At 39.8% G+C, this 17,087-nt stretch overlaps 2 protein-coding genes and 1 pseudogene across 2 annotated transcripts; 1 reads left to right on the top strand and 2 right to left on the bottom strand.

The window, feature by feature from the left end:
• Positions 1–1,224: 1,224 nt before the first annotated feature.
• On the bottom strand, positions 1,225–3,203 carry LOC122650862 (annotated as a pseudogene).
• Positions 3,204–7,536: 4,333 nt separating this feature from the next.
• LOC122652997 (aquaporin SIP1-2-like) lies at positions 7,537–10,008 on the top strand. Its single transcript, XM_043846902.1, has 3 exons — positions 7,537–7,903; positions 8,161–8,433; positions 9,650–10,008. Exons 1-3 carry the CDS (start codon positions 7,610–7,612, stop codon positions 9,794–9,796), a joined length of 714 nt encoding a protein of 237 aa, XP_043702837.1. The 5' UTR covers positions 7,537–7,609; the 3' UTR covers positions 9,797–10,008.
• A 4,637-nt stretch (positions 10,009–14,645) lies between these two features.
• LOC122652993 (cellulose synthase-like protein G1) lies at positions 14,646–17,087 on the bottom strand. The gene is made up of 5 exons (XM_043846897.1): positions 16,911–17,087; positions 16,533–16,658; positions 15,989–16,444; positions 15,561–15,908; positions 14,646–15,231 (listed from the first exon to the last, which is right to left on the bottom strand). The coding sequence occupies exons 1-5, from the start codon at positions 17,061–17,063 to the stop codon at positions 14,683–14,685; spliced, it is 1,632 nt and encodes a 543-aa protein (XP_043702832.1). The 5' UTR covers positions 17,064–17,087; the 3' UTR covers positions 14,646–14,682.

Raw genomic sequence — 17,087 nt, 5'->3', positions numbered from 1 at the left:
GTACCTCCTTCAGCATTTGGTAAAAGGCTTATAAGTCATTTTAGGGATGTTCAGGTGATTTGGCTTAGATGTAGGGACAAGAGTCCTTCTTGAAGTGATATCGATGTTTGTCCGTGTCCTGCTATCATTATTGCCGGGGGGTGACAAAATTCAGTGTTTACACCTTGCTTTGCAAACATTTTGACATAGAATCCCGGCCACCCTTCACTATTCTTGATTTACACATGGATGACCACTTCTACCTACATGCCCCTCTTTTTGTTGAATGATTTTTTCCACCAAAAATGCTTCACAATTGAATCAGGCTCATTGTTGTTGCCGTTGGAATTTGAATATCGTGCTGAGAGGAGACCTATGCACTAGGAACTAAGAACCAAACAAAAGAGAGGGTCGGAGCAGACTCTTCGATGCTTAAGTAAGAAATCTATGTAACAAATACTATGAGCTGGAAAATTGAAAGTGCATGAGCTTGAGAGAGTAATTAAGTGTATCGTACCTTGTACCCGAACTTCCTATTTATAGGATGAACGGTGGAGAAGTCTGATTCCTAGTATGAGACAAAAATGGAAAGTCGTCCACAATTAAAGAGTTCGAGTCTCAATGGGTCATAGTAACTCTAACCCTAATCTTCCACTTTGAGTTAATCTTTTGCCATGTATCGATCACCCATTGATGGGCCATTTTTATGCATATCAATTGCAAACAGAAATTGGAAGCTTGAAGCACCGCATTGCATATGGGGAAGGGTTTCTATTGCCTTAAGGGAAAGATTGTGCCTCAACTGCAAGTTCTTTCGACTTTGACAAGGTAGAAATAACAAGGAAAAGTATCAGATTTCATTTTACCATTCTGTTCAGGTAGAAAAATGGATAATAAGGTAATATCCACAAATTTTCACAGGGTAATTTGATAAATTGAAACCTGGTTTAGGTTAATTTGGTAATTTTACCAATAAGCAATGGTCTTTGGCTTGAATTTCCCTTTTTATTCTACTATACCACTACGGATCTAGATCCTCTACTGCTAAGCTGCCCCATCCTGCCATACTACTCAGACATAGCAAGGCTGGAAATGACCGCCTTACCCCCACTCGGGTATGGCATCTGGGCAGCTCGGCAGTAGAGGATTCAAATTGATACCACTATACCTTAGATAGTTAACATGAAAATAAAAAATTAACTTTTCTTCTTCCATCTCATTTTCTCTTGTCCAACCATTTTTATTCTAATTCCCCTTTCTTTTCTTTGCAAACATGATCGTTACCCTTTTCTCTATTGTAGGGGTAACCTTATAGTAGTACTTCAAATAATTCTCTACAAGAACTTTTCTGTAAACCCAATCATCAGTAGTAGTGATGGATCCTAACAATTGGTCCTCCCTCACAGCAACTGGCTCTATCATGGCATGGGAAGGTGGGGTGTAGAACAGTGCAACAGAGAACCTCTCCTTATCCTTGTTGGTCAAGACACGGTGCCAGGGGCTCTTCACTATTCTATTGCTTATTATCTCCAACAGGTCACCTACACTAGCAAGCAATGCATCAGATGGCCATGAAACTACAAACCATTCCATGTCCTTGAGCACCTCAAGTCCTCCTCCAGTGGTGGTGGTGATGGTGGTAGTATCAGATTGCAATGATAGGGTGAGGACACTAGCATTGTAGTGTGGGTGTAGGCCTAGTACTTGGTCAAGATTCGGGCATGGTGGATAGTAATTCACTCTCATGTTCACTATCCTCTGCATGGGGTTGAAGTTCTAGAGGAAGCATTGTCTTTCTAGACCCAGTGCTTCTGCGAGGCTTGAAGTAACTCGTTACTTACCTTCCTTGCCTCTCCAACATACTTCTCTGTGACTTCCCTGCACATTGATAGAATGAAAATGGGTTTTGGGAGAAGAAGGTGAGAACATTTCAAATTAATTTCAAAAAATAGTTAATTTGTCTCAAAGATAATTACTTCTTTGTGTTAACGTAAACACCAAGAAACACGAAAAAACAAAACAAATTCAAATAGAGATGACACAGAGATTGAACGCGGTTCACACACGAATGTGATGAATCCAGATCCTCTCCAATGACATTTAACTACCAGAGTCAATCTCCCACCATTCACCTAGAGGTGGTGTGAGATCGACTGTGGTGGTTAAATGTCATTAATGTGATGTGCTACATTCATAGACGAAGCTGAAAATGATTGACCATATAATGGAAAAAAAATTACAATGGAGATATATATCTCAAGAACAAAAAAGGTCGCAGCAAGAACTCTCCCCAGAATACCTGAAAATCTCCAAATCTCACTTCTCACTTTTGCTTAGACAACAAGACAATAAAACAAAGAAGAGATCTCTACTTGGTCACATGGTCTCTACACAAGCGTCTGGGCCAATGGGGGAGCACACCTGGGTATGTAACCAGGGGCAAATGCGCCATTTCACGATGCCTTGTGAGAGGGCGTAGGAAACACCACCAAGTAGAGATCTTTTGCTCACAAAAAAAAAATACTCCTCCAAGTCGGGTTGACACAAAAAATGTCAAAGTGTGGCAAACTTCGAAACGGATATAAAAATTCCAGACACACACATAAAACTTTGTGTTATCACAGTCAGTACTACTGTAAGATTCATATAGAAACAAGTGATAAAAAGAAGAACCTGAAATCCTCTGGTTTGTTGGGCCAAACATGAAGAAAAGCTTGGGTGTTAGTACTCTTAGGAGCTGCTCTAATTGAGAGACGATCTATCCAATCCAAAGACAAGTCTTCTAATTTCACAAAGTTGCGATCGTAACCCATGTTGTCAACGTTTGCATAGGAGCCTACGCTTTCCTTCTTTTCCTTGAAAGAAAGGCTGAAGAAGCCTTTTACAACATTCTTGAGGGAAGTAACAAGGGTTGAAGGGATGCCCTGGTTGCTGACTAGAAACAAACCCCACTCTTTGGCTGCTCTGGCAAGTTTCTCGAGCTCTACAGCTCGAATCCACTTCTCACTGTCGACGAGCAAGTTAGCCATGTTGATCATTGGTAGGGGTACTAAGGAGGAAGATCTTGGCAATTCTTGTTGTCGGTGCACCTGATTGAACCTCTCTAGTACTTGTTTGATCCCCTCCCGGACTAGTTCTTGCACCACATGTACCTTTGATGTTCGGAATTGACCATCTTAACCTACGATTTTCGCCTCATGGAAGCAACCCTTGATCTCTTCCATTTTAATTCCTAGAATATTTCGGCAAACTACTCCTACCTAACTACTCCCTAATAAGAATCGTCCACACAAAATCCTATAAAAGCACCACAAATCTATCTTTTCTTGATTGTTGAAATCTCATTAATTTTTTATCCACAAGCGGAAATGGCTTTTCCTATCTTGGCAATTTTATGGGACCCTACATTTTGGCCTCCTGCCAAGTATGGTAGGCAGCCTATTTCCCAATCAAGGTAAAAAGGTCGTGTTGCCACCTTATTTTTACCGGGATCGTTTCAAGCCGTTGATCCTTTCGGATAAAATCCGAACGATTAAAGTTGAGATGCCTCATGTTAAGTGAAACTTGTTGTCACCATGAGAGCAAGTTTGGGTCTCTACCGTGAGAGCCTGTTGGGTCTCCACCGTGACAGCAGTTAGGGTTTCTAAATCATTTGATTGCACACAAAGTCCGTTAGTTGCCATCTACTCCTTTGCCTGCATAACTCTGGTTTTGTTCTTCCCTTAACCCATATAAAGTTCCCCCTGTCGCTCACCATTGGTATCAATCTCTCAGTCTATTTGGGTAAAAAATTGGCAAGTAATAGGTGTAATTTGCACTCTTATGACGCTGATGTATGCACTTTTTGGGTATTCTTGCGCGTCTGGAAAGTGAAATGGCCCGCTGAAGAATCACCACAACACTTTCTGACTTGAGATCAAGCTTCACCAATAAGACAACAATCATCTCAATATAATGATATTCAACAATCATCTCAGGACTCGGTTGAAAGAATGGTAGAAGGAACTTAGTCTGGAGGTCACTCTGGAAGTCAGTTTGGAGGCCAATTAGGAAGTAAGTTAGGAAGTTACTCGGGAAGTCACTCCGTAGATACTAAACCCTTTGACAGTGGGAAAAGTGCAGAACGAAGAACAAAAACATCGATGGATAATCCAATGTTGTTCTTTAACAAGAAATGTGGAAGAAATTGGAAAGAAGTCAGTTTGGAGGTCAATCAGGAAGTAAGTTGGGAAGTTAGCCAGGAAGTCACTCCGTAGATACTGAACCCTCTGATAGTGGGAAAAGTGCAGAATGAAGAAAAAAAGCATCGATGGATAAGCCAATGTTGTTCTTTAACAAGAGATATGGAAGAAATTGAAAAACCTATGTGAACAGATCGAGAAATCTCCATTGGTAGCTAGGTACGCTAATCTTACTGATTTGAATTTGACAACATCGAGAACATGTTTAATGGCATAGGGTGGTCTCCTGTAATCTCATGCAAAGAATATTATTGCTCTAAATTAGTGAAGTATTTTCACTATAATTTAGATATTCTAAAAGATGGGAATGAGTTGTTTATTCACACAATTGTAAAGGGTAGACATATTATATTCTATGTTGAAGATTTGACAGGAACTCTTAATCTCCCGAATAAAGCAAATAAGATATTCTTCTATCCGGGAGATGAGTTGGATAGACATTAAGGTAAAATTACTGTATACAATACCATCAGCAAAGAAGTCTTGACTAGGAAGAAGCAGACTGTCATTAAACTGAAGGATCCGGATCAACAAAGGATCCTCGATCAACTTGATTATTCAAAGCAACATCATACCTAGGAAAGGCAATAAGGACGATATTATCCCTTACCTAGCCTACCTTATATACTATGTCACTGTGGTAAGAAATTGAACCTTCTATATATCATTTGGATGTACATGACAATGTTTCAAGTTGAAAACAAGTCAAAAGCAATACCATTTGGGAGGATTTTAACTCTTCTGTGGAAACATGTTGGGATAGACCTGACTAAGGAACTTGAAATTAAAGGTGAGCAAGACATTGACAAATATGCATTGTTAGAATGAAATTCCTTTCCCGGCATAAGATACTGGATAATGAATGTGGATAGTGAAGGAATGAATGTGGAAGTTGAATCCAAATCAACTGAAATGGAGAGTGGAGAAGAATAGAACATGGCTGTAGAAGCTCCTCATACTACCACTAGGGGTTTAGATTCTAATCTAGAGAGAAGACTTGGTGGTATAGAATCCAACATTCTGGCTTTGATAGAATTAGTAAAATCCTCTAATGAATAGATGAAGAATTTATCAACATTAAAACCTGCAGTCAGGTCTTGACAGAACAGCAGTTTGTAAAACCTCAATTAATGCTAATAAATAATTCTCATGAGAGGCTGAATGAAGATTTCAAGGACAAGAAGAAAGCTACTGAAGCTGTTGTGAACTTATATTGAGTAGTAGCAAATGAGCTTGTTGAGGACCTAATAAACAGTACATATCTTGGGCATGGAAATTATAGAAAGGTAGAGAAGAATGAACAGTGAAAGTCAATCAACTTTAGGTTTCTTTCAAGCATTATCAACATGTAGGATCAAGTGTAACCCAAGAGGGGGTGAATTGGGTTGTGATTATTTTAAACGAAAAATAACAAACACCCAAAAACAATCCCATCATCTCACAATGGTAAATAATAGAAAATAAACAAGCAACAAGTACATTGAGTGCCATGAAACATATTATCAAATGCTTTGAAGTAAAGTGTGTCAATATGTGCAAGGAGAGAGAGAGAGAGAGGTACGCACACAACCAATTTAGAGTGGTTCAAACCTAATTGATCCTACATCCACTATATTAATCATGGACCAAATATTTAATCTACCATCAGATTCCTTTTTGGCAGGAGCCAAGCCCTTCTTCACTCAATCACAGTCCCTCGGATTGAAGACCTGAGCCATAGAGGCTAAGGATTTCCTTATCTAGGTCATACAACTAATAGAGGATTTCCACCGAACCACATAGGTCAATGATTTCCTTTCATAAGTACACAAGGTAAAATGTGATCTATAAAAACTCACATTGGCATAATTCATGCATATTCATATACCATTATCAAAAAGATTAACACACCAACTTTTGTATACCTTACTTAATTTTAATAAGATTCTTGTATATTGACATGTTCCATTAAGCATATGGAGTTCTTGCTAACTTCCCCTAAATCATAGCCATCTTAGGGTGAGTCTCTCTTTATTGGGTTAACAAATATGATGAGATGTTAAACATCATTACATTCACAATACTATTTCTTTCATTACATCAGCAATAATATTTCTCCCATTTTGATATTCTCCCCCTATATGGTTAGATATGTATGATAAGTTGTTAAACATTATCATACATCATCATATGCATTTCTCTCTCTTTTGACATCCCTAAAAACAAATCTAAATGATTTTGATTTCAGGCTCAAATTAAAAACACGATCGGGTGGTGTTTTCTCTCATTTAAATAAATAAAGAACTATTCTATAACTTGTGAAATAAAAAATCTCATCCATATTGATACCCCTAACAACTCTCACTTGATCCCCCAACTGATCTAGAGTCATGCAACCGTACAGCCATCTCTTTACCCAACAAACAAATAAATAACACGGCACATCTATTCTACCAAAAACCCAAAAAAAACAAAAAAAAAAAACACGGCACGTCTAACATTTAAAGTAACGCCGGTCATCCCACGTTTCCACGACCTGAAATGATCACGTGACCTGAAGTGTAATTTTCAATATGATCGGCTTGGGCCTCAACCTCGAAAATGGAGATCTAAAGGTATTGACATTTGAAAGCACGAGTGGCTGGAGGCTATAAGTACACGTGTTAATCAGTGCATCAGTACATCACTGGTTTGTGCATTTTACACCGCTTGATCTAAGAAGGGTAACTAAGCAATTTTAATCCTACATAACAAGATCCTTACACGTGTATTATTGACTAATCTGTACCGTTTCAATTCATGGACCAAGTCTTTGATGTACGTCGGACAATTATTTCGGCGGAGTCAATAGTCAGCATTCAAAAAGACTCAGGAGTGGGCCCCTTCAACTGTATGGCAATTTCCACGACGAGAGAAATATAAAAAGGAAAAATGGGAGTAAAAAACCTAAAAATACATCCAGCTCCTCCGACTACGACATTATTACTAGTTTACTAACCCCACGGACCCACGGGCCATAATCCCAATTGGTGTGGTCGAGACTTTTGAAGGGTTAGGCGTTAAGCACAGAGCGAGAGAGACACCACCTACCTGCCTTTCTTGGGATTTCTTGGAGATCATCAGCTCGGACCTGCTCTACTCTGATACTATCCTTGAAAAGGGGTGGGTCTTTCACACCAGAATAAAAAGAGAGAGAGAGAGAGATTCCAAGGTTCTCTCTTTCTTTATCTTTGCGTCTGTGAGGTCAATCTTCATCAAGCTTAGTCTGCAAAACCCAAGGCAAAGAGGCTCGAGAGGGTTCATCATATTCTTCATCAAGCTTAGTCTGCAAATCAATTTTCTTCTGAAAGAAGAGGAATACAACTATCATCAATTACAAAGGAAGGAGGGTCCGGAGAAAGAAGGAAGGGATGGGTGTGATCAAGGCAGCCATCGGTGATGCGGTGTTGACTTCCATGTGGGTGTTCTGCGCGTCCACGCTTCGGGTCTCCACCTCCATTATCCAGAAGGCGCTGGGATTCGAAAGTATGGCTTCCGCCCTCGTTATCACGACCACCCTCGTGGCCTTCCTCGTCTTAATCTTCACCTTGCTCGGCGGCGCCATGGGTGGAGCCAGCTTTAATCCCACCGGCACTGCTTCCTTCTTCGCGGCCGGCGTCGGTGATACCGACCTCATCTCTATGGCCTTCCGATTCCCTGCTCAGGTTTCTTTTTATGCTTCTGTCTTTCCCCTCCTTATTAAGTAGAACATTTATTTCCTGCTCTTTGGTTGAATAATTACGATTTGGGATTTGATATTTGTCCTTCATAACAAGCAAAATCACTTGGAGTGACCCTCGATGGGTCTATTGGAATTTGATTCCTTTTCGTTCCAAATTCCATTTTCTCCTTCCGTATCTAAAAGATTTAAAATGATGAGAATGAAAAATGAAAAATTACCTGTTTTGGTTAATGTCAACAGGCAATTGGGGCAGTGGGCGGTGCCTTGGCAATTATGGAAGTGATGCCGGCTGAATACAAACACATGCTTGGCGGGCCTTCACTGAAAGTCGATTTGCACACTGGAGCCATCGCCGAAGGGGTCTTGACCTTCATCATCAGTTTCGCCGTTTTATTTATAGTGCTCAAGGGTCCCAAAAACCCGCTTTTAAAGGTTTGGATGATTGCCATGTCGACGGTTTCATTGGTAATTGCAGGAAATAAATATACTGGACCGGCCATGAATCCTGCCAATGTAAGTAATCTTTTTTATTCTGCTTCCAATGGCTTTGCCCTTCATTCTTTCTATGGTGAATCATGATTTTTCTTTCATATACAATTGTAAGCACCACTGAATAGCTCCATTTACCAGTCTGACCGGACCCCTATTTTTTTTCTGCTTCCAATGGCTTTGCCCTTCATTCATTCTATGGTGAATCATGATTTTTCTTTCATATACAATTGTAAGCACCACTGAATAGCTCCATTTACCAGTTTGACTGGACCCCTTTTTTTATTCTGCTTCCAATGGTTTTGCCCTTCATTCATTCTATGGTGAATCATGATTTTTCTTTCATATACAATTGTAAGCACCACTGAATAGCTCCATTTACCAGTTTGACTGGACCCCTTTTTTTATTCTGCTTCCAATGGCTTTGCCCTTCATTCATTCTATGGTGAATCATGATTTTTCTTTCATATACAATTGTAAGCACCACTGAATAGCTCCATTTACCGGTTTGACTGGACCCCTTTTTTGCTATTGAGTTAAGACTTGTTCTTCTGCTGAATCATGATCTCTTTCACTTTTTTAATTGGTTGTTTTGATATTTATTGCCCTCCATTCTGAATTTGGTATCAATAAAATAGGACAAATTTACTGATTCCTCTGTCTTAACTGAGCTCCATTCTTGGTCATTTTAATCCTCATTGCCGTTATATAAGTAAGAAAGATAGTGTTTTTACGAAGGCAGATGAAAGTCAAGTACTTTTGATGCTATCTTACTAGAAACTGAGTTGTGCAGTTCTAGTTCCTTTACTAGTAAAGGTGATGAAGCAAAATGATTAGCAGATGATCAAGTGTCCAAGAATCACCTGACCTCCACTCTGGATGGAAATTGTAGTAGCTGATCTTCACTATCCTCGTACATTTACCCATCAAAGATGGACTAGGATTTCCAATGAGCATCTGTTAGATTCTGTCATCCTACCAACTGTCAAAATTTTACAACAATAGCAAGTGTTAACTTATAATCATGAAAGGGAAATTTTCCCTCAACAACCATTAAACCTTTTCTCTACCATAGTGCATCATCATACTAAACTTTTTTCTCCCTTTTTTAATGAAAGCATCATCATAAGTATTGCCAAGTTCACTAACTGTGTTTTTGTGCTGCTTGATGCTTCTTTATTTTCTGATTTTAAAGATACCAAACTTGATATAAATTAAGCAAGGATGTTATGTGATGCAGGCCTTTGGGTGGGCTTATGTGAACAACCGCCACAATACATGGGAGCAGTTCTATGTTTACTGGATTTGCCCCTTTACCGGAGCAATTCTGGCTGCTTCGATCTTCCGGGTTTTTTTCCCTCCACCTGTCAAGGAGAAGAAAGCATAAGGAGAAAAGGAGTACATTACTTCGTCATTTCTGTGTCAAAGTGCTTTTACATGTAACCCTGTTTCTTCATTACTATTTTCTCTGTTAGTCCTTACCAGTCTATTTTTTAGATAATGTGGTTTACTGAACCTGGAAATCACAACTGTATGCCACTTCTCCATACTCAAACTTGAATGAGTTGCCTCATGCTTTTTCTTGAAAAGCTACTTTGGGAAGTCACTTCTGGAGCCGTGTTCTTTAAATTACTAAATATGCTTTCAGTGGCGCTTTTTATTGTAGAAACAGTTTTAACTTTTCATCCTTTGATTTGTTAGCTATGGGTTCCGATTGTCTAAAATGACAAGCATAGTGGATATTGGAGGCTTGGGTTCAGGTGTCAAGCGTTTCTGATGATCTATCATTTGGAAGAGGGTGTCATCCTAGATAGAGTGGAATGTCAGAGCAGGACTCACATAGCAATTCCCAATTAGATGGGAAAAGGACTTGTGTTTTCTTCTTCCCCTCCCCCCCACCCCTCCACTTCAACCCACACTTTTTTTTCTTTCTTTTTTGGTGTCTGTTGGGAGGAGGGGTTGTGATTACATTTTTAAATGAATACTTGCTGCATTTGGTTGTTGTAATTGTAAGATGGAATTAGGAAGATTGAACTCCAATTCCAAATTTGGCCATTCCCATCAGGAATTGGGTTTTAGACAGAACCCAGGAGTTACAAGAGAAGGTGCATTTTTCCAAAATCTCTGGCTTGGTGCTTCTGCCCACTACCCTGATCTTGGATTAGGTTTCTGTAGATTAGAATGTCTCTATGAATCCGTTGAACCATAAGTCGCAAGCTCATTTCTGTTTCCCCAAACAAGCACATTTTGTTTTAGATCTTGATAATGTGATTGTATAAATTTCCTCCCTTTTGCTACTCATGCGCGCAGCATTTTTGTTTGAGATTGGATTTGAGACAAGTAGAAATTATAATATTGTTTAGGCTTTGTTTTGGGTCATCAAAGTTTGGTTATATTACTTTGTAATTGTTTTATTTTGGAATTGAAATTGAGTCTGAGCAATACTTTTGCCACTTTTGAAAGCCCCACTTTTTGGGTTTAAAACTTTATTCATCTAGCATGATTTTGGTGTGAAAGGCTATTCTGTATCTTCCCAATGAGAATAATAACATATGAAATCCATAGACAATTAGCATATTTTATATTTTTAGCAGTAAATACTTTCATTAATATCAGCACAAAAGGAATAGCACTTTAACATGTCCATCAACCCAGAGGATAAGAGGTGTTACGGCGTAAATAATAGCGTCGTATCAGTCTGTGATAATAAAAAGATACCCTGATCAGAGATGATCACATATTTGTTGTCAAAGCCATTTTCCTGATACAAGCTAGGCCAAGTATGTTGGTTAAGCAACCTTGAGTTTATTCATAAGCAGTTGGTTCCTAGCTTGCTATAAGGACTAGCTAAAAGAGTTCCATTAGTAAGGATCCATATCTTATATGTGCACTGGTTAAATGATTGCTCAGTTGTCAAATTTGGTTTTTGTACAAACTAATCTATTTGGAGGTGAATTTTTATCCTCTCTTGTTACAGCACAGTGTTGTAACGCATTGTGCGGTGCTGTAGAGGCCATGTGGCACAACGGGCCCCACATGGTGCACATGGCCTCTGTAGCCGCCGCACGATGCATTACAGCACCATGCTGTAACAGGAGAGGATAACGATTCCCATCTGAAGGTCCATTGGGAGGATTAGTCTTATTCTTCATGATGTTTTGGGCCATTTCCAAAGGGAACAATGATGTTAGGAGTGGGATATTCCAGTTCCTATTATTGTCTACAAGATCACTTGGTCACCTAATCCAATCACCCAACAAACCCAATTCTGTAGTAAGGTTCGTATCCTCTCTAGACTTCTCCAAACCAAAGAGGCTTATGAACAATTCTTCCCTTCAAGGAAAGATGAAGGGAAGTATTTTGCTTTAAGACAACAATTGAATTGCAAGCCCGATACAAATTTTTTATTGTATGGTATTCAAGTTCAAAGGAATGATCACGTTAGAGCTGGTATGGGAGTAGCTCCGATACGTGATATGATATGAGAAAGTTGTTTGAGGTGACATGATCATGTTCAAAGGAAGCCTTTAGATGCTCCGATATGGAGGAGTGATTTGATTAGGATTAAAGGAACTAAAAGTGCCAGAACAGACCTAAAATGGCCCTAGGAGAAGTGATGAGGAAAGATATGCATAGTTTAGGCCTTTTATTAAGTCTGAGCTTGAATAAAGCTGATCGGAGGGCAATGATCAATATTGGCTTGTTTGTTTGTATGTTACGTTCAAAGAAAGCATTTGAGTGAAGGGGGAAAAAACTGTGGGTGGATTCCTTGGTTATTGCTCGCAAGATTTAAAAACATGAAATTGTAATTGGGAACAAGATTGTTCCTCATCGATTCCAATTCAAATCAATCCATTATTGTTATGGCTCAGTCACGTGACACTCAGTCAGAACTTGGTCATAAAAAATTAGGGTTAACGAAAATCAGCTTCTATCAGTTCCCAATTACTTGGGCGATTCTGCCAATTTTTATTCCATATTTACTTTTTAAAACCTTGCTTGCTCATGGTAGAATCCTGAAGATCTTTTGGCTGCTTTGTGAGAGCTCTATTTTTTTTTTTTTTTGTAAAAGTGAGAGCTCTATAAATATAGATATTATTATTAGGGAAAGAGAATGCTACCTGGCTGCGTGTGGCGTGTGACTCTTGTGCCAAGATACAGGGCCACACAAAATGACCACCGCGCCTTTGGGATTAATTCTACCTTTTAATGGGGGTGCGACAGTTATTTTGAACGGTCCTGTGTCTAGGCATAGGAGCCATGTGCCGCACATGAAAAGGTAGCATTCGTTTCCTGTAAGTACCGTGGTCCTCGGGACTAGGGTTCCTCAGCTTCTTGGCGACAAGAATTGGCTTCGATGAATAACGGTGTATCGTTCCGATATATCATCATGGGGATTGGGATCATGTTTTATAAAGAAATGGAGTCGCCACCTAGGATTAGGGCCTAGGACCCAATGGGTGTAGCCCCATCCGGGGTTAGCGGAAAGGGCTATGTGATTCCATATGGTCTGGTCAGAGATTCAGGGTAAGTAGTCAGGTTACGAGGGTGGGAAGGTGTTAGGCACCCACCTCGTCCGGATAAACCGGTCTTTCTACTAAATGCTGATTTTCGAATATTCTCCCTTAATAATATATCATATACTAACATGTAAGGCTAAGTTATGATGCACTAATCATGACAAAGAAAGAAAAACCATTTACTATGTACACTAAAATGAGTTACTTTAATTGTCTACATTATACAAAAAATAATGAGAGGGAAAGAGACAGATACCTGTCTAGAAATGCAAGAAATAAATGAAAACGCACCGAGGGCGAAATATGTGATGTCCCACGGCTCAGGTGGAGACTGACGATCGGCTTGTCTCTCTCTTGTCGGACAAAGTAAGGACTATATGAGATGGGTTTTGCTACTCAAACTTCGGGCAGAGTAACGACTATATAAGGGATTCTTGTTATCTGTATACAGACAGAATAACGACTGTGAAGGGGGTTTTTTGTTATCCGTACACTGACGGGATAACAATACCCAAGAGCAGAATCGCTCTATGTTTGGATGGGTAACCGAAGGATCTACCCATGTCGAAGAACTCCACTCACTCACATACTCATAAGGGAAAGACGGAGAAAAAGAGGGTGGAAAGGGGGCAAAACAAGCCCTGGAGGGTCTCCTTACCCGAGAAAAGCTTGAGAAATGAAGGAGGGGGACCCTCCTATTTATAGGGAGGGGGGACCCTCACCCTTGGCCGAATAAGCCCTCCACGGCGCCGTGGGGGACTTTTCCACGGTGCCGTGGGTGACATCAGCAGGCTGATGTCACACCCCTTCATAGCGTCGTAGAAATCAAGTACACGTCCCCACGGTGCCGTGGTGGGGAAGGGTGAGCAGTACCTCCTTTAGCGTTTAGTAAAAAAGTCTGATAAGTCATTTTAGGGATGTTAGGGTGATTTGGTTCAGATGTAGGGACAAGAGTTCTTCTTGAGAGAAATACCGATGTCAGTCCGTGTCCTATTGTCATCATCGCCGTGGGGTGACAAAATTCAGTGTCTACATTGCCCTTTATTATTAGGGAAAAGGCTAAGCACACCGCAAGTATACTGCAAGTTAGCACCCACTATGTCTATCTCTCTCTTCCTTCCCTGCTTTGAAATGACTCCCCTGCCTCTTTTGTATGGTGCCCCATCCCGTACCCCCCATTGGTGTCGCCCACTAGCTTACCACATGCAAGTGGTGTGCCTATCCCTCTCCCTTTATTATTATTATTATTATTATTATTATTATTATTATTATTATTATTATTATTATTCAATTGCCAAATAGTTTAAAAGAAACGAGAATATCTGATATGGGTCTAACATCATCAGAACAAAAAGTTTTTCCCCTTCTCTGAATTCCCCAACCCTCTCACCCAAAAATAAAATAAAAATAAAATTAAAAGGTTCCATACACGGGGCATGTATGAACACGATTGACACTTCAGCCGTTGGATAAGAATACTTGATTTTCATGCGTCTATTCAATGATTGAAGTGTTAACCATGTTTTACACAAAACCGTATATGAAAACCGGTCCCAAAAAAAAGAAAGATAAAACACTTGTCTCAATATCATATGACAAAATGGAAATACTTAAGCCAAAAAAAAAAAACAGGGTACTCACATGAGTTAAAGACTTTCTATTTATAGTAGGATAAATTCATAAATGGATACCGTAGAAGTTTGTAATTCCCATAGATGAAAAGGAGAAAACTGATGACTAGGGGAATGTCTGATTAAAGTTTGAGCACCAATGATGAGGCTAAGTAAAGAAGCCATGCAAGTAAGATGGACATCATTGTAATCTTTGCAGGCATCTTTCCATCGTCCTTTCTCAAAGCTATGGCCTCATATATTGGCCAACAATTCACCATCACAAAACCTGAAATAAACAATTGCACAAACATTTCACCTGCGTTTCCATGTCTAAACACTCCTGCAAGCCCCACCACAAATGCAATCAAATTGAGTATGGCAGTTGTTGTGAGTGGCACAAACAAAGTTGAGGCTACCCCGAACTCAAATATGCTTTGCTTATATCGCTGCATTTGTTCGCCTGTAACCACTTTGCTAGTTACATTGAACCCAGATGCAGGAAAGCCAAGCAATTTTAATAAATAGGTGGCAGACCCAAATAGATAAGATGAGTTTCCCCTGATCATCCATATTCTTTGATCATTCCACCACTTTAGGGTTGTTCCTCCTGCTAAAATGAATTCAAGGCAATCTTGTAAATAGGCTCCCAAGAAAAGGAATGCATACAAGTAGAACCAAGAGTCTGATACCTGCAAATACAATATTTCTACTTTGTTAGCTAATCTTATATTAAGCCTCAATCAAATATGTACTAATTAATCCTTTTAGGGGAAAGCTTTCCTTCTCCCACCATTGTGATCTCATATACTCGCACTTTCTATTGAAGAAGTTTCGAAATACCCTTAATTTCAAGGAATCTAGGAGTCTCATCCAAACTTTAGAACCCATGAAACCATGGATGAAGGAAATTTCGTTCCTTACAAGGACTTGACCACTCTCTTCTTAATGGCAAGCTTTTAAGGATCATTAATTAACCAGATTAAAGAAAATGGTATGTATAATAAGTACAAGTAGGTACCTTTGGGAACATGGAGACTCCATTGAGGAGAGCTAGTTGTGGGATATAGGCATACGTGGTTATTGGAAGACACCAAGTTGGTTCAAATCCATTGTGGGCATATGCAAGACCCATGAGCAATCCCATGGCTCGAGTGCCGTAAGTGATTGGACTGTACTTGGAGATGACCACCTCCAATGTTCCAATGGACCACCTGATGCTCTGGCTTAAGACATCATTTAGAGTAAAAGGCGAGCCCCCTAGAAATGCTACCCTTTTAGGATGGCAAAACATTGCATTCCATCCTTTGCACTGTTGCAGATAACTAGTCTTGTAGTCTTCTGTTAATGATCCGTATCTGAAGCCCATCTGTGCATTTTATCAAACAACTTGTGAACATGAATGCTTTGCAAACATGCACAGTTTTTTGTTCTCTTTTTGAAGCTTACCTCAATGCCCCATTTGGTCTCATGCTCATAGTTGCAGCTTGCTACATGATGGGCTGAAGCCAAAACTCTTTTGGAACTAATAGACTTGTCCAAGTCATGGTGGGATGAGTTTAATACTGGGGGGATCTTAGAGGAAGAGGAGGACGAGGATGAAAGCCCCCCAAAGAAGGCTCGTCGCTGGAAAAAGCATCCACTGCCGACATAACGTGTGCCTGCAAGTCCATCCATCCCTGGTGGATCTATTTGATACAAACGTCTGTGGTCGTTACCATAGATGTCGTTCTTGCCAATCGAATGGAACCGCTGAGGGAACTGAACATAGGCTAGTTTTGGCCCAATGGAAGGGTCTGCAAGATAGCATAGTACCCGAAGAAGGGTTTCGGGATCATTGGAGTAGGTATCACAATCTAAGTTTAGGACCACTGGTGCATTGGTCATCGTAGCTGATACACGAAGCTTCAAAACATGCAAAACATACATATTAACAAAGTTCATAACAAATTGATCTTATAGGTTAATGGAGACTGTAGGTGGATAAGCTTACTAGTGCATTAAGGGCACCGGCCTTATAGTGGTGTGGTGAGATCCTGCTTTTCTCTCTAGAGACATAGACAAGGTTAGGCATTTTATGGCCCTTAACGTCTTTGTCTTTCCCACTCTCTAATAAAACCTGCTCTTAGTAATCCATCAATAAATATAAGGAGAGAGAGAAAGAGAAAAAAAAAAGATAGGGGAAAAGAATTTTGTTCTGGATTATGGCCTACACTAGCATTCCCATGAGTCTATCTCTCTCCTCTCCATATGAAAAGACACCTTTGTCCCCTTGTTTTGAGGACGAGAGAGATAGACACATGCGAGTGTTAGACAGAAAATTACTTCCCCAAAAGATATTATATAAGATCATATCTGCTAAAAAATTAACCTGAATTACTGCAGAATGGTCTTGACGTGTGAATCCTGGCGTTCGCCATTTGTTGAAAGCCTCATGCTCATATTCATTCATGACGTATTCCCGAGGAACAGACCCTTTCTCTATAACTCTCTCCACCTTTACTTTCATCTCTTCATACATCATCTGAACATGTTAAAATCAAAGAAA

This window comes from Telopea speciosissima, chromosome 2, assembly GCF_018873765.1.
Source record: "Telopea speciosissima isolate NSW1024214 ecotype Mountain lineage chromosome 2, Tspe_v1, whole genome shotgun sequence".
Lineage (NCBI taxonomy): Eukaryota > Viridiplantae > Streptophyta > Magnoliopsida > Proteales > Proteaceae > Telopea > Telopea speciosissima.
The sequence above is the reverse complement of the archived record's forward strand: the minus strand, read 5'-3'. Positions and strand labels throughout refer to the sequence as shown.